The sequence below is a fragment of the Neophocaena asiaeorientalis genome, unplaced genomic scaffold (assembly GCF_003031525.2).
Source record: "Neophocaena asiaeorientalis asiaeorientalis breed wild unplaced genomic scaffold, Neophocaena_asiaeorientalis_V1.1 scaffold606, whole genome shotgun sequence".
Classification (NCBI taxonomy): Eukaryota; Metazoa; Chordata; class Mammalia; order Artiodactyla; family Phocoenidae; genus Neophocaena; species Neophocaena asiaeorientalis.
The window spans coordinates 23,019-42,792 of NW_020173687.1; the positions used below are offsets into that span (position 1 = coordinate 23,019).

General features: G+C 47.2%; 1 protein-coding gene across 2 annotated transcripts; it reads right to left on the reverse strand.

Moving 5' to 3' along the window:
- Positions 1 to 1,123: 1,123 nt before the first annotated feature.
- PCMTD2 (protein-L-isoaspartate (D-aspartate) O-methyltransferase domain containing 2) lies at positions 1,124 to 19,569 on the reverse strand. 2 transcript variants are annotated; one of them, XM_024750273.1, is made up of 7 exons: positions 19,437 to 19,553; positions 18,877 to 18,988; positions 14,400 to 14,736; positions 9,849 to 9,951; positions 8,377 to 8,548; positions 6,521 to 6,644; positions 1,124 to 3,930 (listed from the first exon to the last, which is right to left on the reverse strand). In XM_024750273.1, the coding sequence occupies exons 3-7, from the start codon at positions 14,704 to 14,706 to the stop codon at positions 3,551 to 3,553; spliced, it is 1,086 nt and encodes a 361-aa protein (XP_024606041.1). In that variant the 5' UTR covers positions 14,707 to 14,736; positions 18,877 to 18,988; positions 19,437 to 19,553; the 3' UTR covers positions 1,124 to 3,550. The 2 variants fall into 2 exon arrangements, with proteins under 2 accessions (XP_024606041.1, XP_024606040.1); XM_024750272.1 differs by lacking the exon at positions 18,877 to 18,988 and having other exon boundaries at positions 19,437 to 19,569.
- Between the last annotated feature and the right edge of the window lie 205 nt (positions 19,570 to 19,774).

Sequence of the window (19,774 nt, forward strand, 5' to 3'; positions counted from 1 at the left end):
CTCCCAGAGACAGTTAGGATTAACCATGTGACAAAGTCCAGAAAACAAGGGCTCTGTGCTCGCAGTGGGGAGACAAGCGTCCCTGCGGAGCCCGCCACACGCCTCCCACCACTCACTCAGGGCTGCTGACTGCAGCGGCCTCCTGGCTGTGCTCTCACCACCCCAAACTGTGCTCTAATGTGCTTACAGAAAAACGGCCTGTTGAAGTAAAAGCAGCACGGGCCGTCTGTCATATACTCTGCCGCCAGAACGGGCCCTCACCCAACCGTGCTGGTGCCCTGATCTCAGACTTCCAGCTCCAGAACTGTGAGAAATACACTTTTATTGTTTATAAGCCAACTAAAATACCCAACTGGTGTTTTGTTATAGCAGCCCAGATGGATTCAAACAATCAGCAACGGTGTTTAGGAAAAACTGGAATTTTCAATGAAAAAGAAAAAAAAAGCTCATTTACAATAGCACCTCAATACTTTTAAGTCTGGACCACGACCCTCTGACCCTGACACTAAATCCTGACCCTGGCCCTGGCCTGACCCCAACGCCAACCCTGAACCCTCATCCTCACCCCCTGCTGCCCCACAAGATATGATGCCATTACCCAATATCTTTTACTTAACATTTTGACGATAGGGGGAAATCGTGCCAAAAAACTAACCAGACTCTCTCCAGACGCCTATGCTCTCATGTAGCCACTCCATCTATTCCAACTTCCTGTGTTTAATCACATATGACGCCTCCCCTAGGTGTGCTAGAATGGTACAGACTTCAGCAATAATGCAAACGGTGAAAGAAAGCACAGGATTCTAATTTTTTTTCTTTTTTTTTTTTTTGCGGTACGCGGGCCTCTCCTTGTTGTGGCCTCTCCTGCTGCGGAGCACAGGCTCCGGACGCGCAGGCTCAGCGGCCATGGCTCACGGGCCCAGCCGCTCCGCGGCATGTGGGATCTTCCCGGACCGGGGCACGAACCCGTGTCACCTGCATCAGCAGGCGGACTCTCAACCACTGCGCCACCAGGGAAGCCCCGATTCTAGTTTTTTAAAGTTTATTTTAAAACATTTTTGAAAACAAAATGTAGCCAAGAATTTTAATTCCACACAGGAAACAGAAGCAATGCCAAGAAGGCTGAAGCGTCGTAACTACCTTTATTGGTACCTTTACTGGTACCTTTACTGGTATCTGTTGTATATCAGTTCATTAAAACCTTTGTTTCATATTTCTTGCATTAATCCCCTGAAAGTTCCAGATGGGCAAAAACATTTTTAAATACACAGCTGATTTCTACATTATATACTTAATATTTATAAACTTGTTATTTGTTTTGCACATGTCTATGGCTGTACTACTTTCAAGACGAAAGTCACATATAAAAATACAGACTAATCAAAACATAAAAGTCAGCCACTGTCTAGAATGTGCTTTACAATATAGAGCTTGCAGACAACACAGACTATATATATGTAATTCATCTGTTTGAAAACAGAAAGTAGTGTCTCAGACTGACTCTGGAGAAAGGTGCTGACACACAGGGAAACTCACTGATGATTCTCCTTTATGTTTATTAGATAGATCAATACCAAATTATTTCACATATATTATATTCAATATCTATATATATATATCTTGTAACCAAATTCTGGTTTAAAAGTCACAAACCAACATGTAAGTACAAAATGTTAGGAAAGGTTTAACATATATAGGGGAAAACATGTCTTATGCCTCGTAAAGACTTTTTACAATCTAGCATAAAGGCAAATGTGGTTGAAAAAAAAGGAAATCCATATACAATTACAGAAAGAAATTTAGTCAAGCCACCTAATATAAAATATTTCAGATATCATGTCCAAAAATGTCCATGTGTTGCAGAGGTCTCTACAAATCAATTAGAATGACGTCAACAAGATCTGCAAACTGAGGTCTTAGCAAGTAAACGTGACTCGTGCTTTCCTCTCTGAGACAATGAGGCTTGACGTTCAGTTAAAGGCAGGTAAACACAACTATGAAGAAACCCTTCTTTACAACAGTTTAACTGTACCAATTGAGGGCAATATACCCGCTTTGCCAGCTATGTGTGTTCTGTGATAAAATGACTCAGTTACTTTAAAAAAGCATAAGTGGCAAAACAAAATAACCAGAACTCCGCGAAGCTGGTAAAACCACAAAGACACTGAAATCCAGCAACACCTGAGAGGCTGAGAGATAAAATTAATCATAAAATCTGGATGACTGATCCTCCATCAGCACTCTGAGTTGGGGCTTAGTGTTAACATTTTATACTAGCCTTTGGTTAAAACTGAAAAGTCTGAAAAGAACCAATGTTTTGGAAGAAGCAGTGTCACTTGGAAACATCCTGCCACCTAACTAAAAGGACGGCCTCTTCTTCTAGACCCACGACTTGATAAGACAGGAAGCTCTCAACACACAGCGCTGGAGAAGATGGATTCCACAAGTCAAACTTGAGTGCTATGTACCAAACACGCGTTTGTTCTTAGGAAAAATTACAAAACTAACAAATATTTTTCTCCAGAATTATAAAAGATAAAATCTATGAATCAGTACTGTTATGTGATTACAGAAAAATAGCCAACTGAAAAAAAAACAACAAAAAACCAACCCACAGGCCGTCTACATCGTCCCCAATCCATTTCCTGCAGCCAGTACTTCCCACCTGCTCTGAGGACTGAGCCTTAGACACCGCTGACTGTATTTAAAGTTGAGTCAACAGTACTCTCCGTCTCTGGGGCAAAAGTAACGTAGCTCATTACTTACACACAACACTTGTTTCATTCTTCAGGACTTTCTTTGAGGGGATTACTCAATGTGGATTATTTTAAAGGTAACAAAAGGTGTCAGAAAAAAATTCCTTGGGATTCTTTTGCAATTCCACAAAGACACCTGGCAATCTGATACGTTCATTCCTCTCCCCATCACAATTTTTGTTTTTTAAAATTACAATTGACAACTCACATAAGATGCAATTAATTTACTTAAAATAAGAGAGGGCTTTTCAATCAAGTATCCACGTTCCAAATAACTAAAAGATTTAGTTAAATCTTTTTAATTAATCTTTTAATAAATCTTTAATTACTCAGTGCCGGTAACTAAGAGGTTGATACCATAAAATTCAAACTCGCACACAGGCATGTCCCACTCAGAAAAGATTTTATACACTTAGCAACTTGTGCTTTTTGTCTCACCTTTTATAAGAAACACAGGTTGATTTCAACTTCAGTTTTCCTTTCTGATGCAGACACGTGTACCTTGTGTAAGAAACGGCCTCCAGGCCACCTCCACGTGTAGACCTCAGCATTTCCTGAGAGTGTGAAGTCAACCCCTCCTCCAGGAGACTCTCGCCCTTTTGAGACATTCCCCCCTCGCACCTTATGTTTGTCAGACTGTGTTTACAGAAATCAGATGACTGGATGAAAACTCTACAGGACAGTCAAGGACAGACGAGAAGACGAGATGCAGAGCGGGAGCCCCTTCCTTCTCCAGTGCACCTGCTGCGGGCAGCCCTCCAGGAAGGCTTGACCTCCTCCCCTGGACCACAGACTTACTTTTCTCTGTAATAAAGCAGGTAGTACTTCAGGGGATCTGGCAGAGGGAGGCTCAGGACCTTCTCACGCAGGAAGTTCACGGGGGGCTCGGGCTTGGTGTCCGGCGGGGTTGTCACCTCTTCTTCTTGCCGCTCGTCTTCCAGGTCTCTGCAGCTGGTGTCATCAGAGGAGTTGGAGATCTGACTGGCAAACACCTCTTTGTCCAAAAAGACAATCGTTTCCATTCGGCGGCGGCGAACTCTCCTCCGTTTAAACCTGGGAGTGTTCTTCAGTCCGTTCCCGTTTTTGTTCACAGCTTCCTGGTGGATGACCTTCTTAATGGTGCCCCGGATGGCAATGCGCGCCAGGTCCTGGAGGCTGCGAACCGCCAGGGGTGCTGTGCAGACAGCGAGACCGTCAGCCTCACCCTCGTGACACCACAAGGTCTAGACACCTGAGAAAATTCTAACCACATTTTCATTTTCTGGCGTATTTACAAACACATTACAAGAACAGGGCAGTGCTGGAGGCAAATGTTAATTATACTCTAATTTGCACTCATATGGTATTTTTCAAAAGAGATTTTCAAATGCACTGACCTTTAAATCAGATAAGAAAAGGAAGCAGTACTGCTTGGCTAATCAATCAATGGAAGACTAAGAACCAGGGTTACAGCGTTTGGTTCTTTGACAACCGGCTTCATTTCCCTATTTGCCATGTTCAGTGACGCACTGTCTCATCCAGTAAAATACAGTGACCACGTGGCTCTACAATTCTTTTACCTGTTTTAATATTTTCACAGTATTTCAGAAATTTAAGAATTTGTTCCTTTTTTATTAAAGTAGAGAAAAAGCAGTTCCAAAACATTTTTAAGAACAAAAGTCCCAAAGCACATCAAGGAAAAATTAAATCTGGTAATTAAAGCTCAATTTAGGCTAATGTGTAGGCAATACACACATGGCAATATAAGGGCTCTTCGGAGGGGAAGAGAATCACTAGGGGCCATGTGTTTAAATGCATGACACTGAAAGTCAGCACCACTTCTTACCCCCCTGAACCTAACTTCTCCAAAAAGTAACAACCCGAACTATCCGGAGGGCTCCTCTGTTGCCCACATCTCTTACCAGAATCACAGAGGCCCGAGCAGAACCTGCCCAGCGCCCAATGCCCTGGAGGCGCCCCCGGCTCGCAGCACCCTCCTCCCCTCTGTCAGGACACCGCACTGGCCCGGCCCTCACACCCCGACGGCCAGCAGGAGGTGGTGGCAGCACTCCTCCCCCGCCACTCCACTTGCTGTTGCCCCCTTCTCAGACCTCCCAAGGGCCAGCTCTGGCCTCTCCAGCTCACCCCGAGGTGCCATCGGTGGGGGCCGCCTCATCCCCTGGCCTCCTCCTCTTCCACCCAGCCCGGCGAGCTCCTCTCCGCTTATCCTATTAGTCCTTGGTTTGACATCCATCCCGTGGCTTCAAATAACACAGGGCAGCCAAAGGCTCCCCAGGTTCTAACCCAGTCCTGCTGGGGTCAGGGCCTCCTGCAGACCCGCCTCCATAACATGCCAGCCACCTCAGGCCCACCTCCTTCCTCAGACAGGCCCTACACGCCTCCTGAGCCCCTGCCACTGTAGAGCCCCATGTCTTAGCTTCAGTCTTCATCTCTTGCCCAGAAAATCCCAGCGGCCTCCTGACCAGCTCAGCCTGCAGTCTGGTCACTCACGCGTCCATCCGAGAGCTGACCCCATCCCCTGTGCAGTGCACGACCACATCCTCACGGGCTCCGTGCACACTGCCCTCGTCAACATGACTCTACTCGTCTAAGAACCTCTGGTCCGGGAGACAAGATCACAAGCTCCCTTCAGGAGCCCTAAATAGCATCGACACTGTTCACTGTGCCACGTTTGCTTTGAAGCCCCAAAACCCACATCTCGGGGTACCCTCCACGTCTTCATGATTCTTACCCAGGCATGATCAAGACACTTGTCATAGATCCCACCTGTGACCTCACCTTCTGAAACTCTGCAGGGGCTCTGGAAGGCGGTGCCCTCCCCACCCACGGGCAGTGCCTGCCTACCCATTCCGGTGGGATTTTCAGGGAGCACACATTTGACAAATTCACCCTCCCCTGACCACCAGGGAATCCAGAATACAGAGGTGCCACATCTTCTATTTAGAGTTTTTTTTGGGGGGGGTTGTTTTTTATTTTTTGGCTGCATTGGGTCTTCATTGCTGCGCGCGGGCTTCAGTAGTTGTGGCACATGGGCTCCATAGTTGTGGCTCGAGGGCTCTAGAGCGCAGGCTCAGTAGTTGTGGCGTGCGGGCTTAGCTGCTCCGCGGCATGTGGGATCTTCCCGGGCCAGGGCTCGAACCTGTGTCCCCTGCACTGGCAGGTGGATTCTTAACCACTGTGCCACCAGGGAAGTCCCCACATCTTCTATTTAAAACATGGGATGGACTCTACCACCTACGTGATAAACTCGGGTCTAACCCACCTGCCCACCTCACGTTCCCACGACCCCCACTCTGGCGAGCTCCTCTCCGCTTACGCCTATTAGTCCTTGGTTTGACATCCATCCCGTGGCTTCAAATAACACAGGGCAGCCAAACGCTGCTAACCCTAACCCTGACCCTGACCCTGACCCTGACCCTGACCCTAACCCGGACGTCCCCGGCATACGTGCCCCGCACACCAGCGACGTCCAGCTCACGGCCAGTGTGCCTCTGCTCACGCTTGTCTTCCCTTCTCTTTCTTTCTAGGGGTTCCTTTTCATCCTTGAATAGCAAGCACAAACATCCTAAAATAACCCGAAATAGGCTAAACGTAGACTTTAATTTTTTGAGTGACTTTTTAAACATCACTTGTAAAACTTTAAAGGCTTCAATGGGTGGAAAAGTGTTCTTTAACATTAAAAGGTTTCTTATGAATTTTATTTCTCTTCAAATTCTAACGACAGTGAAAAGATCTAAACAGTAAGCAAGAATCTTCATACTCACGTAACTGGACAAGTCTTGATTCTCCTGACTCCGACTGGCAGGGCTGGATGAGTGGAGCAAAAGACACAGCCAGAATCTTTTTGGTTTCCCAGGCGGAAGGACCCGTCCGAGTTATCTTAGTCAACTATCCCAAAGACAAAACGAGAAGATTCAAAAGGTCTGACTACTGGTAGTGTCGATTTAAATATAATCATTCCTATACACAACCTGAAAAAACACAGACACTAATAATGAAAAACCCTGACAATACGGGCCTGCAATGTGCCCATAATGCGATGTGACAAGAATTACACATAACTTAATGATATTATTGCAAATATACTCAAGCTTCTAGTACAGAAAATGTATCTAACAGGGAAAGAAGTTAACGGGTGACAAGAGGAAACAATCAGAGAAGGAATGTGGGGATTCTGATGAGACAACCTTCTTGGACTCTACAGAAAAAGTCCGTGTGGCGGGGGAAACGTAAGGAGATGGGGCGATTCTGAAGTACAATTCGTTAGAGACCCTCACAACCAGCTGCGATGCTTCAGCCTAGACGGAGTCCTGGGCTGTGGTTTCTGGAGGGTGGGAACTGGAAAGAGACCATCTCGCCCCCACTGAACAGCAGCGGGAACCCCTCGAAGGCAAATGGCCCGATTGCTTCAACAAATAAATCGCAAGAAAGAAGGAAAACTTGGAGATTAACAACACCGAAGAGATAATCCACCAAGTGCAGGGCACAGCCCTAAATGGGGTCCCATTCAAGTAAGCTGTTCAGCCTGGTTTTGAGACAATCAGGAAAACCTGAACGCTAGCTGGACGTTTCAAGATATCAAGGAATTACTATTAACTTTTTTAGGTTGATAACGGTTTGGTTATGAAGTTTACAAACACAGAGCCCTTATCTTTTGCAGATACAAACTGAAATATTGAAGAATATTTTTTTTTTATTAAGGACGTTCACTACAGTCTTTACGTAACAGTAAATAACAATAAAAACGACATACAACCTAATGTCTGATTATAGGAGCCAGATAATTAACTGGTCAATGGTTCAGCCGGCTACCACGTAAGCACTAAAAAACGATGATGTGGAATATTAAGTCACTTAAAATCATATTCACAAACTCTGTTAAGTAAAACACCTTAGTGTACAATAACCTTCTTGAAAGGATACAAACTAAGAGGAGAGGGCTACAAGAATCACACGCTAACAGTCATTAGGGACTGTGAATAGTTTTTCCTAATGTTCACATCTTCTGGATTTTCTAAAATAAATAATTACTTTTCAAACAAAATGAATTGAATGCTAATATTTTAAAACTGAAGAAAATTTCACCAAAACGCACAATCTCCTGAGATTTGTCATTTCTCTTTTTCCTAGTTGTTTGCGACGGATAGGTTGCTCATTTATTGCAATCTGTTTTCCCAGTGAAACACAGCATCTACAACATACAGAAACATGCAGAGCCAAGCAGACCTGGACAAGATTCCCACTCAGCAAGGGATTCTGTGCAGTACCCGCCACCAGGGAATGTAACAATTAGACTAGCTACCGAAATAGAATTTCTCTAATATTTTTTTATGTGTACTGTAATTCCAATAGGAGAAAAAGCGTAAAAGAATAGCTAAGGGGGAGCGGGGGGAGGAGGGAGGAGAGAGAGGGCGGCAGGTCAGCCTTGCAGTGCCGGCTCTGGGATGCCCGCCTGAGTCAGGACCTGCCCCGCCTTGGCTGCCTCTGCGGCCTGTCTCCTCCTCGGTGAAATGGAGGGCATCGTTACCAGGGTTACGAAGGAAAGTGCACGTCAGACCCCCGGAACCGACGCCGGCAGGCAGCTAAGTGTGCAAAACCGTGGGTTACGTGGGGATCTGACCTTCTCTTCCAGCGGCATGACCAGGACGCCCCCGACTTTGAGGAGGCTCTTCATGTACCCCTCGTGCTGCTTCTGCACGCCTGCCCCGCAGTACACCCGGTCATACTGAGAGCAGCCTGGAGAGATCTCCAGGCAATTGCCGGTGACGAAGGAGGGCTCGCAGAAGTCAAACCTGAAGCAAACAATGTTTTCCACCACTAAATATATCACATCAGAAGAAGCCTACGTAGTAAACCTACACTAAACACGGGTATGTTTTCATTGCATAAACCCACAGCAACACAGCAAAATCAGAGGCAGAAGCTGGGCCCCAGACTTCAGGAAGAATTACGCTAGTAATAAGCAGAACCCTAGAAATTCCAAACCAAATATCGTGGAAGTCAATATCATAGGCGCAATCCAAGCTTAAATCACCCAAGCTCCAAGCATCACTACTGGCTATTTTTATTAGCTTATTTTATTACCTTATTCAAGATCTACTAACCGAGTAAAAAGAGGGAAGATTATATTTGGTTTTTCTAAAACTTTTAATCCCTAAAATAAGAACTTTAACGCTTTGTTTTAAAATGCAAGAGCTAGCTAAATGGTGCCATTTAAAGACAAATGTGGGACTTCCCTGGTGGTCCAGTGGTTAAGATTCCGTGCTCCCAACGCAGGGGACCCGGGTTTGATCCCTGGTCGGGGAACTAAGGTCCCACATACTGCAACTAAGCCCATGCACCACAACTAGAGAAGCCCGCACGCCACAACTAGAAAGCCTGCACAGCCAAAATAAATAAATAAATTTAAAATAAAAAAATAAAGACAAATGCAACAATTCCATTTTGCAAACAAGTAGGCGATAAAATGTTGTCTCTACTGGAAACACGAAAATTGGGAAAAATGAACATTCTATTTGTTCTCTTATACTGGTGAGAAATTACCTTCAGGTATCATAATTTAAAAACTTGGACTGCCCTGGTGGCGCAGTGGTTAAGAATCCATCTGCCAACGCAGGGGACACGGGTTCGAGCCCTGGTCTGGGAAGATCTCACATGCCGCGGAGCAACTAAGCCCGTGCACCACAACTACTGAGCCAGCGTGTCACAGCTTCTGAGCCCACATGCCACACCTTCTGAAGCCGTGCGCCTAGAGCCCGTGCTCCACAACAAGAGAAGCCACCACAGTGAGAAGCCCGCACACCGCAACGAAGAGTAGCCCCTGCTCACCGCAACTAGAGAAAGCCTGTGCACAGCAATGAAGACCCAACGCAGCCAAAAATAAATAAATTTGTAAAGAAAATAAAAATTAATAAAAAACGTAAGGCCCTTAACAACACAAAATATTTTAAGAATAATTAGAACAGATACACACATATCCCTGACTCTCCTGCCACAGTTTAAACACGAAGACTAATAAACTGATTTCTTTCCATTTAATCCAAAGTTTAAGTTATAACTGACACCCAGAACCACAGACAGATTTGATCTTACTTGTCGAAGCTGTCACTTGTCCTGATGAAAAAGTCCAGCTTCTGCTTCGCATACTCTGTCACATCTGAATGGAGCTCCACCCCGTGGTTCACACCAAAAGGACCTAAAAGGTTTCAGGATAAGAAAACACGTAGAATTAGGGCGAGAACCCCTATTCTTTTATTTCTGTTTCATAGACTACAACACATTTGATTTGGCATGTATAATTACAGAAATACACGTTACTGGGCCTAAATCACCCAGCCCAATATTTAAATATGCAGGCTGGCCTCTGCTCACCACATCACCAATACTCTTTCCCACAGCTTCCTAAAGCCTGGATCTCCCTGTCCTCAAACTTCTACGGAATCATTTGAAAATGTAAAAAAGCCAAGGCCTGTAACCAAGAGTTCCAAGTGCCACTAATGAATTATAGAAGAAGCACGTATTTGCAAATGAAAGTGGACACAGGCCTGTGTTCCATCAAAGGTCTCCCCAGACACTCAGATGTGGTGTTTAATTCTCACAAAATAGGTTTTAATCATCATTAAAATAAAACTATAATTCCAAAATCAAAATGAAACTTTTTTAATCAAAAGAAATTTATCAGTAACTGGAAATAAAGCTGTGAGAAAAGTTAGGAGCCCACTTGATGAAAGCGCTTCCTCCACATACAAACGCCTCTGGGCTAAATCTCGGTGAGAACTATTGACACAAACAGCTTCGTTAAATCTCTGTGTTGTAAGAATCCATTTGTATGAAGGTCGGACTTCCCTGGTGGCGCAGTGGTTAAGAATCCGCCTGCCAACGCAGGGGACACAGGTTCGAGCCCTGGTCCGGGAAGATCCCATGTGTCGCAGAGCAACTAAGCCCGTGTGCCACAGCTGCTGAGCCTGCGCTCTAGAGCCCACGTGCCACAACTACTGAAGCCCGTGCGCCTAGAGCCCGTACTCTGCAACAAGAGAAGCCACCGCAATGAGAAAACCACGCACCGCAATGAAGAGTAGCCCCCGCTCACCACAACTAGAGAAAGCCACGTGCAGCAACGAAGACCCAACACAGCCAAAAATTTTTTTTAAATAAAAAATAAAAATAGGGCTTCCCTGGTGGCACAGTGGTTGGGAGTCCGCCTGCCAGTGCAGGGTACACAGCTTCGAGCCCTGGTCCGGGAGGATCCCACATGCCGTGGAGCAGCTGGGCCCATGTGCCACGGCTGCTGAGCCTGTGCTCTGGAGCCCGCGAGCCACGGGTGCTGAGCTCGCCTGCCGCAACTGCTAGGGCCCGCACGCCTGGAGCCCGTGCTCCGCAGCAGGACAGGCCACCGCAGTGAGAGGTCCGCGCACCGCAACGAGGAGCGGCCCCCGCTCGCCGCAGCTGGAGAGGGCCCTCGCGCAGTGGCGAAGACACAATGCAGCCAAAAATAAATTTTTAAAAAGATGCAAAAAAGAAATTAAATTGAATTAAATTAAAATAAAAACATTTGTATGAACATCAAAACAGGTAACGCTCATCTGTGTGATGGAGGTGAGCATCTTCCCCCTTCTGGAGGGGTGGGGTCCTGCTATGGGGCGGTGGCCATGAGGACCTCTGGGGCACAGACTCTACTCTGCATCTTGTTCTGGGTGATGCTTACATGGAGGTGGATGTAAAAACTCACCAAGTTCCACGCTTCACACTTGTTACTTTACTACGGGTAAGTTATACCTCAATTTAAAAAAATCTGCATGTGAAAATGAACAGGGCACATAGGGCTTTATTTAAAAGACATACAGGGGGGCTTCCCTGGTGGCGCAGTGGTTGAGAGTCCGCCTGCCGATGCAGGGGACACGGGTTCGTGCCCCGGTCCGGGAAGATCCCACATGCTGTGGAGCATCTGGGCCCGATCTGTAACAAGTTCAACAAAGACTTTAAAAATGGTCCACATCAAAAACATCTTATAAAAAAATAAATAAAAGACATACATATCAAGTCACAGTGCAGCATTCAACCCTACAGTCCAACAGAAATCCTGGTAAAGGCAACCCTCTGTGCGCCCACAGCTTTGTTTTGCACTCTGCCACTTGGTTCATCTGGCCCCTTCCTGTTGCAGCAGCCTGGCCCCAGGCCCAGGCCTCCCTGCCTCTGCTGGATGACTCACGCGCTCTCCTTTCTCAACACCTGTCACGTACAGAGCTGCTGCTGTAACATTCTCTCATCAAAACACAGCCTACGGGCATCCTTGGTGGCTCAGTGGTTAAGAATCCGCCTGCCAATGCAGGGGATACGGGTTCGAGCCCTGGTCCAGGAAGATCCCACATACCGCAGAGCAACTAAGCCCGTGCGCCACAACTACTGAGCCTGTGCTCTAGAGCTCGCGAGCCACAACTACTTAGCCCACGTGCCACACCTACTGAAGTCCACTCACCTAGAGTCCACACTCTGCAACAAGATAAGCCACCGCAATGAGAAGTCCGCACACCGCAACAAAGAGTAGCCCTCACTCACTGCAACTAGAGAAAGCCGTGCGCGGCAAGAATAAATAAAAAATAAATAAACCCAACGCTGCCAAAAATAAATAAAATAAGTAAATAAAATATCATTAAAAAAAGAATAAACATAGTTATAAAAAGAAAAACCACAGCCTACTTGAGAAGTCACATTTCCAGTGTTTATATCACATCCACATTATTCCGTTTCCATCCCCACTGCTCTCTTGGTCACTTGCCAGAGACCAAGAAAACTTGCCTTTTTTCCCCCTCTCATCATGTTCTCATCAGCCCCTCACCTTTGTTAGGCACTTATTGAGGACACACCTCCTATTCCCAAGAAGCTTCACACCAGACTAAAAACACATATCCCCTGACCCACCCCAATAAAAAGAGAACTGAAAGCGGAGGGAGTACAGGGGGCGGTCAGGATGGTGGCACCAAAGACACAACACTGAAACTAGTCCCACAAGGCCCCCCAAGCAGAGCATCACACGACATCACACGACACTTTCAGGTTAAGCTGACAAGTGCTGCGTCCTCCCCACCACCAACTGGGACCTCAAGAAGGGAGCGCCCTCAGCAAAGGGGTGGAGCCACAGAATGAGCACAGGAACGTGGCAGAAAGGCTGCGGTCAGAGAATAAGAAGCCCTAAATCAAATGAAACACTTCAAGCCTCACATCTGCAGGCACTGGGAGGCCAGCAAGGTTTTCACCTCTGCAGTGATCTGCACGAAGCACCGTCACGGCTGAATGAACCAGACAGGGAGGCCCAGGACACACAGCATCCGGACAGTGAAAACGGCGCAGTGCGCGCAGCTTTCTCCCTGCAGATCCAAGATGGCTACCCGCGAATGCAAACTCTCAAGTTACCTCCTTCAAATACATCAAAGCACCACGCAGTGTCCACACAGCTTTCCTTCCTTCAGAACTCTCCTCCCCTAATAACTAGTGAGAGTCCCAAGAAAGAGGGGACTCAGAAAAGACAAAAAGCAACATCAATTGTAAGCCATTTCCTTATAACTTCTACACAACATCAAGTGCGGCAGGTCAGCTGAGGTTTACTTTAAGTCACCTTTTCCTGAGCATTTCAGTTCTTTCCAACAGCATTTCTAATCTAACCAGTTTGATATCCTTAGCTCCTCCAATTTTTCAGCTCCCACAGAGGGAATTACAATTCACTAATTCCAGAATGATGAATAACCCTGGCTCCCTTTGCAAAGCAGTTTCAATCCAAGTTAAGTTCAAAAAGCATTTAGCTTAAAAAAAAAAAAATTCACATTTAATAATCTGAGGGTAGCAATTTATAGCCTCAAGTCAGATGATCAGAATCTCAAAACTTCAGCAAATTCTAAAGTATATGAACTTATAAAGAAACCAAAAGTTTCATTCCATATCCACAAAAAGCAACTGTTACTGCTAAGATTTTCTTAAGTGCCTGTATCAACCGCAAAGAAACAATATTGTGATGGACCACTAATGATTTAAACATGACTTTAAAGCCGTTATTACTTGAAATCGCCGATATTCGGAATCTTACACTGACCCGGTAACGATGTTAAGATACTTAAGCCGAAAGCTTTGATATTTAGCAAACCTGGGAAAACAGCCTAATGGCTTCAAATGAGATAACTTGTGAAATCCTTCCCATCCCTGGAATATATTTAAAAGTAAACAACTTACAAGTATTAACTTTTTTAGTATTAAAACAACAAAAACAAAAACTGCTTGGAAGAACTTTAACTTCCAGGGGACTTTAAAGTTAACTATTCCCAGTTTAGAGACCATGACAGGGCAGGCTGAGTGACTGCATTCATCGAGAAATGACCATACGGTCCAGATTTATACAATGTCTAGGTCCTCCGTTGTCCAAAAGGAGGGTGTGCCGATCAGATGTTGGAGGTGCAGGCTGGGGGGGACAGGAAAGCTTCAGAAGGACGCTTCTGTTCCTTACGGGGATTTCTCGATTAATACCATCACCCCCCACCCAGGGACTGTGTGCACGCCACGACGGCCGGGAAGGCCGAGGGCAGTTACAACTCGGTCTCCACAAAAGGACACGCTGCCGGCAGGCTCTCCTCCTACGTGGGACAGAGCCAGACTCACCGAGGATGAGCCCCACCATGGAGCTGAGGTAGCCGGTGCCACTGCCCAGGTTCAGGAAGGAAAGGCCAGGCTGCAGGTCCAGGGCCTCCATCACCTCCGAGTAGATGCACGGAGCGGAGAGGTGGATGTTGCCGTGCTTCCACGCCAGGTCCTTGTACGCGTTCTCCTTAAACTCCTCGAGGTAATAGTCGGCGCGGTCAACAGCTCGGAAGGCCCGCTCCACCAGCTCGGAGCGGATGTACTGCGCCGCCTTCAGATGGTCTATCAGCTCGTCGTTGTCTTCACCAGCACTCACCGCACCTCCCATCTTCGGGACCGCGCTTACGGAAAGCTGCCGCTTTACGATTTTTAAAAGGGCAATTCATGCTAAAGGTTAGAGCGGAGCAATAGAAGTTCTAAACACATACCAATTTCAGATCCTGAATTCTGAAAGTAATACAGATGGAATATATCTAGTCATCACCCACCCCTCCCACCTTACCCTCCTCCACTCCCAAGAATGCCAGATTCAAAAAAGAAAAGTTAAATTTGAAATTCAATTATATCCATCCAAAAATGAGTTTGTAATTTATAGTATGGACTGAATACAGATGAACATGCAATACCTAAAACACAGCTGACGACTTAAAAACATCATTAAAGTATGAATTCAAAACTTTACTAAAAGTCATCATTCTAGAAAGTCAAGCATTTAGGATTAAAATCATCTTGAATATACACCGCTCTTTTTTTTTTTTTTTTCTTGGTCAGGTCTTAGTTGCGGCATGCGGGCTCTTTCATTGCGGCATGCAGGCTTCTCTCTAGTTGTGGCGCACAGGCTCCAGGGCACGTGGGCTCTGTAGTTTGCAGCACTCAGGCTCTCTAGTTGAGGCACACGAGCTCAGCGGTTATGGTGCCGGGCTTAGCTGCCCCGCTGCATGTGGCATCTTAGTTCCCCGACCAGGGATCAAACCTGCGTCCCTTGTATTGTAAGGCGGATTCTTTACCACTGGACCACCAGGGAAATCCCGAATATGTATCTATCTTAACAGGTATATATCCACATATGGAAAAATCATTGAATGTAAACATAAAAAGGGAGCAGATATGTCTACTAGAAAATCATTCTAATATCAACCTCTTTGAATATTTCAAGTGCTGTAGATCCTTTTTTTGTACATAAATCTTCAAAAGCAAAAAAAAAAAATTTTTTTTTAATTCAGGTCAACAAATAATAAAAAGTTATTCATTGTTCATTTGAAATTCAAATTGACCTGCTGTCTTATATTTTATCCAGCAACTCCACATCCCACATGCGCATAAACACCAAGTCAGGCAGTCCATTCAAGCTCCGATCTGGACGTTCTGATGTACAAACTTCAGGCAAAAACAACACCCACAAAACCCTCTTCCCCACGAAACATACTGTGACACACACCTCACTGTGACAAACACAGCACCTGTCTCAAGGCTACAGCTTAGGAGCAAGAGAAGCTGCTACTAGAACTCCCTCAACTCCTCGAAGTATCAATACCTACTACACAACCTTTCCAGCTCGTCAACAACGGAAAGTACATTTCCGCTCTCCTCCCAACCGCCTTCAGGAAGACAAAGCAACAGCACATGCTCCCCTCTGAGCCGGCTACCAGAACACCACGTACCCTCCTCTAGTTCACAGCGAAAATGCTCCTTCACCTGTAGAGGTTTTACTCTTCCTAAACAACTCCAATTTTATACTTACCCTAGGGACTTTTACTTCAAATAAAATGGTAATGTTTACAAAACATCTGATACAAATTGCTGGGAAAAAAGAAAACAGCACTGACTTCCCGGTGGTCCAGCGGGTAAGACTCTGCGCTCCCAACGCAGGGGGCCCGGGTTTGATCCCTGGTCGGGGAACTGGATCCCACATACATGCCACAACTAAGAGTCCACATGCCACAACTAAGAGTCCGCATGCCGCAACTAAGAGTCCGCATGCCACAACTAAGAGTTCCAAACGCACACACCCCACACACAAAACTGGCAGTTGTGGTGGGAGAGATTTCCCCAGGAATGAAAGCCACCGACCACACAGACTAATCTTCAGCTTCTCACAAGGACACAAAATGTGTGAAAGGTGGGACTTTTAATACAAACGCTCTTCTATGTTATGGCTGGAACAGTTCATCTTCATCGTCAAGATTTTAAAGCTGAAGACTTCCCTGGTGGCACAGTGATTAAGAATCCGCCTGCCAACGCAGGGGACGTGGGTTCGAGCCCTGAGCTGGGAAGATCCCACATGATGCAGAGCAACTAAGCAACTACCGAGCCTGCGAGCCACAACTACTGAGCCCATTTGCTGCAACTACTGAAGCCCGCGCGCCCTAGGGCCCACGCTCCACAACGAGAGAAGCCACCGCAATGAGAAGCCCGTGCACCACAACGAAGAGTAGCCCCCGCTCGCCACAACTAGAGAAAGCCCGTGCGCAGCAACGAAGACCCAACGCAGCCAAAAATAAAAAATTTTTATTTAATTTAAAAAATAAAAATATATAAAATAAATTAAAGATTTTAGAGCTGAATATGAGACTTCCAAATCACTAGGATCTTCCAATTATTAGATTCTCGCCCCCACTCTAAATTGTTTCAGAGCCCTTCCTGGTTACACTCCACGGCCAGTTAACTTAGCCAGATGGGATAACGTGCTAATGAGGTCAAGTTTAATCCTGGGTGAGCCACTTAGTTCTGAGGCTAAGGCCTATAGCCCTAGTCTTGGACAGTCATCTTAAAATTGGGGTCACCAGTTAAAAGTTGGGTCACGTTTGCTTGCTTTAGGGAAATGTCTGGCACCCACACATCCTCCAGGACGGACCTGAAAGCCACCTCTTCACCCAGAAGCCCACAAAGTATAATGTTCTATCCTCAGAAAGCAAACACGGAGTATATGTTGGGTATGTTTCACTGTCTATTAAGTATTTATCCCTTATTTTCAACTTTGCCTCACTCTGAAAGTTTATTCCACGTGCAAAGGCCACGTTTTTAGTAAAACTAGCAACTAACTACAACCTTTTTACAGGCACCACCTGCCCGTCACGACCTCGTTTGGGCTTTACGACATTATTAGGCATATTGGGACTGAGAAGTTATTCTCGTGATCACACACCAGTGTGAAAGGACAGGGCTGCCATTCAACCCCGGGCCTATGTTCTCTACCCCACACCAAATGCAGCTTTTAAAAATCCTCAAGGGAGCAAAACTCTACCAATGAACACACTGGTAATCTCTACCCAAAATGACAGACGAAATAAGTGCGTGGTAACCCTATCTGCTGCCACTGGTAGGCTGCACGCGATAACCTGTAGGATCTGATATTTACTATTAACTTTCCCTGGCAATCTAACACTCCCTCACACTGGAAACAATCACTGCTTATTACTGACCACGAATGTGGTCAGTCCTAACGCCACCAAAAACACCAGCAACCGGTTAAGAGATGTCCTTGCCAAACCAAATCTGGACCTACAAGCTACTCAAATTCAATTTTTCAAAGTAATGGCAAGTCATTTTTCGGATGCTGCACCCGACTATACTTCGCAACCCTGAACGCACCGCTCCGCAGTAACCGGGCACCACCCAACAAGAAAGCCTTACTCTAATGCTGCTTCTTCCCAAACCAGCCGTAAGGGCACAGGGAGGAGACGGCGCTCGGCCATCTGGAGCAGGACCAGGCATCGGAAGGTCTCAGGTGGACAATCGAGGAGGCTGTGACAGTGGCCAGGCTAACGAAGCATGCAGCTCTGATACCCGGGGCCAAGATTCAGGTCGACGCCGGGTTTATCAGGCTACTTATTAAGGGCAACATGGACGAAGTAATTCAGCTGGAAGATGAGCTGGGGAGAAGGAACCAAAACCACACCTCCTGCCGCAGGAATAATGGAAGAAATGGAGACTTCTTTCATTTTGAAAACCAGAACTCTTACAAGGAACGCAGAGGGATTTTTTTTTTTCCCAAGTACTCGAAAGGCTGTCATATACACAGTATACATGAATGAGCCTGATGAAAGCCAGGCCAGTGGAACACGTGTTGGATGGAGATAATTTCTACTAAACACACAAAAAAATGCTTTCTAAAACGGGAAGTGAAAACACTGACACGTTGTCAGAACGAGGAGTCTCTCCCCGCCAGGGATGTCCCGCGCCAAGTACAAGCAGGGAGGGGGCCCAGGCGCTGGTCTCAGGGGCCGAAACCCACCATCCCCAAGGGCCCCTCCCACCCTAGCGTATGGCTCTATTTCCCCCCAGCAGAGCCACAAGTTCGGACTTGTTTATACAGGGACCTGCCGGTCTGCCCAACACTGAGAATGCAGTTGTTTACTTCAGCCCCTCCTTGGTCAAAAAGAACGAAGAAAACGTTGACAAGCACATGAGCAAAGGGGGGAAATAAAGGACTTCTCTGATGTGCAAACATCAACTCGGGAGACACAGGCCCTCGCAAACACAAACGAAACACACGCACCAAAGCCCGGCGAGCTCTCCTTTCCCAACGGAAGGCGTCTTTCAAGTCTTGCCCGAAGCTAAGTCCCCAAGGCTTGAAGGGCCAATACTTCCTTAACAGGCTCTGTCACCTTCTGAAAAGGTCCAACCTGTTTCAAACCTTGGTAACCCTCCACTTGCCGTGCTAATTGCAAATGTTTCCTACTTAGTAAGTCAGGGACGAGCTACGCGTCTGGAGAATTAAGTCAACCTAAGGGGTGTAAGCAATGCGCACCTGGAGAGACCTCGGGAACCCCCGGAACGCTGGAGGGCGGACCCCCGGGGAGGGGGGAGGGGCGACGGCAGACGCCTGGGACGCGGAGGGGTGTTTATGCTTGGGGGTGGGGAACGAGAGGACAGCGGAAGAGGACAGGAAGACGGGGAGAAGAGAGGGCGGCCCTGGGGGAGGGTCCGGGAGCCCGGGACCACGGGAAGGGGAGGGGTGGAGAGGAGGGAGAGAGGGGGAGGGGGCCGAGGGGCCGCACCGCCCCCCATACCCCGCTGCAGGCCGGGCCGAGGGCGGCGGCGGCGGCGGCTCAGTACCTCCTGGCTCGGCAGGCCCGCGGAATCGGCCGCTGGGCCGCACCTGCAGCTCTTCTGGCGCCCCTCGCCAGGCCGCCTCCCACTACGCAGCCCCGACCTCCGCCGCCGTAAACATCCATCGCCCCACTGCGCCTGCGCGCCCGAACGCCCTACTGCGCGTGCGCCCGGGTCCAGCGTTTAAAGGGGCAACGGCGCAGCGGAGGGCCCCAGCCAGACGTCCCGGCCGGCCACGCGCTCCGCTGGGAGGCGGAAGTCAAAGGGCAGCCGCAGGTGACCGTTAACTCTTCCGCGCCCCACCGCGAGCCAGGACTCAGCTGTGACCACGACAGGCAGGGCTC

Bases quoted from the DNA above. Each gene is read 5' to 3' on its own strand.
- PCMTD2 (XM_024750272.1), bottom strand. From the start codon at position 14,706: ATGGGAGGTGCGGTGAGTGCTGGTGAAGACAACGACGAGCTGATAGAC. The intron at 8,549-9,848 runs GTAAGATCAAAT...TGTTTGCTTCAG, and splicing joins ACAAGTGACAGCTTCGACAA to GTTTGACTTCTGCGAGCCCT. The intron at 6,645-8,376 runs GTCAGATCCCCA...TCTTTGGGATAG, and splicing joins TCATGCCGCTGGAAGAGAAG to TTGACTAAGATAACTCGGAC.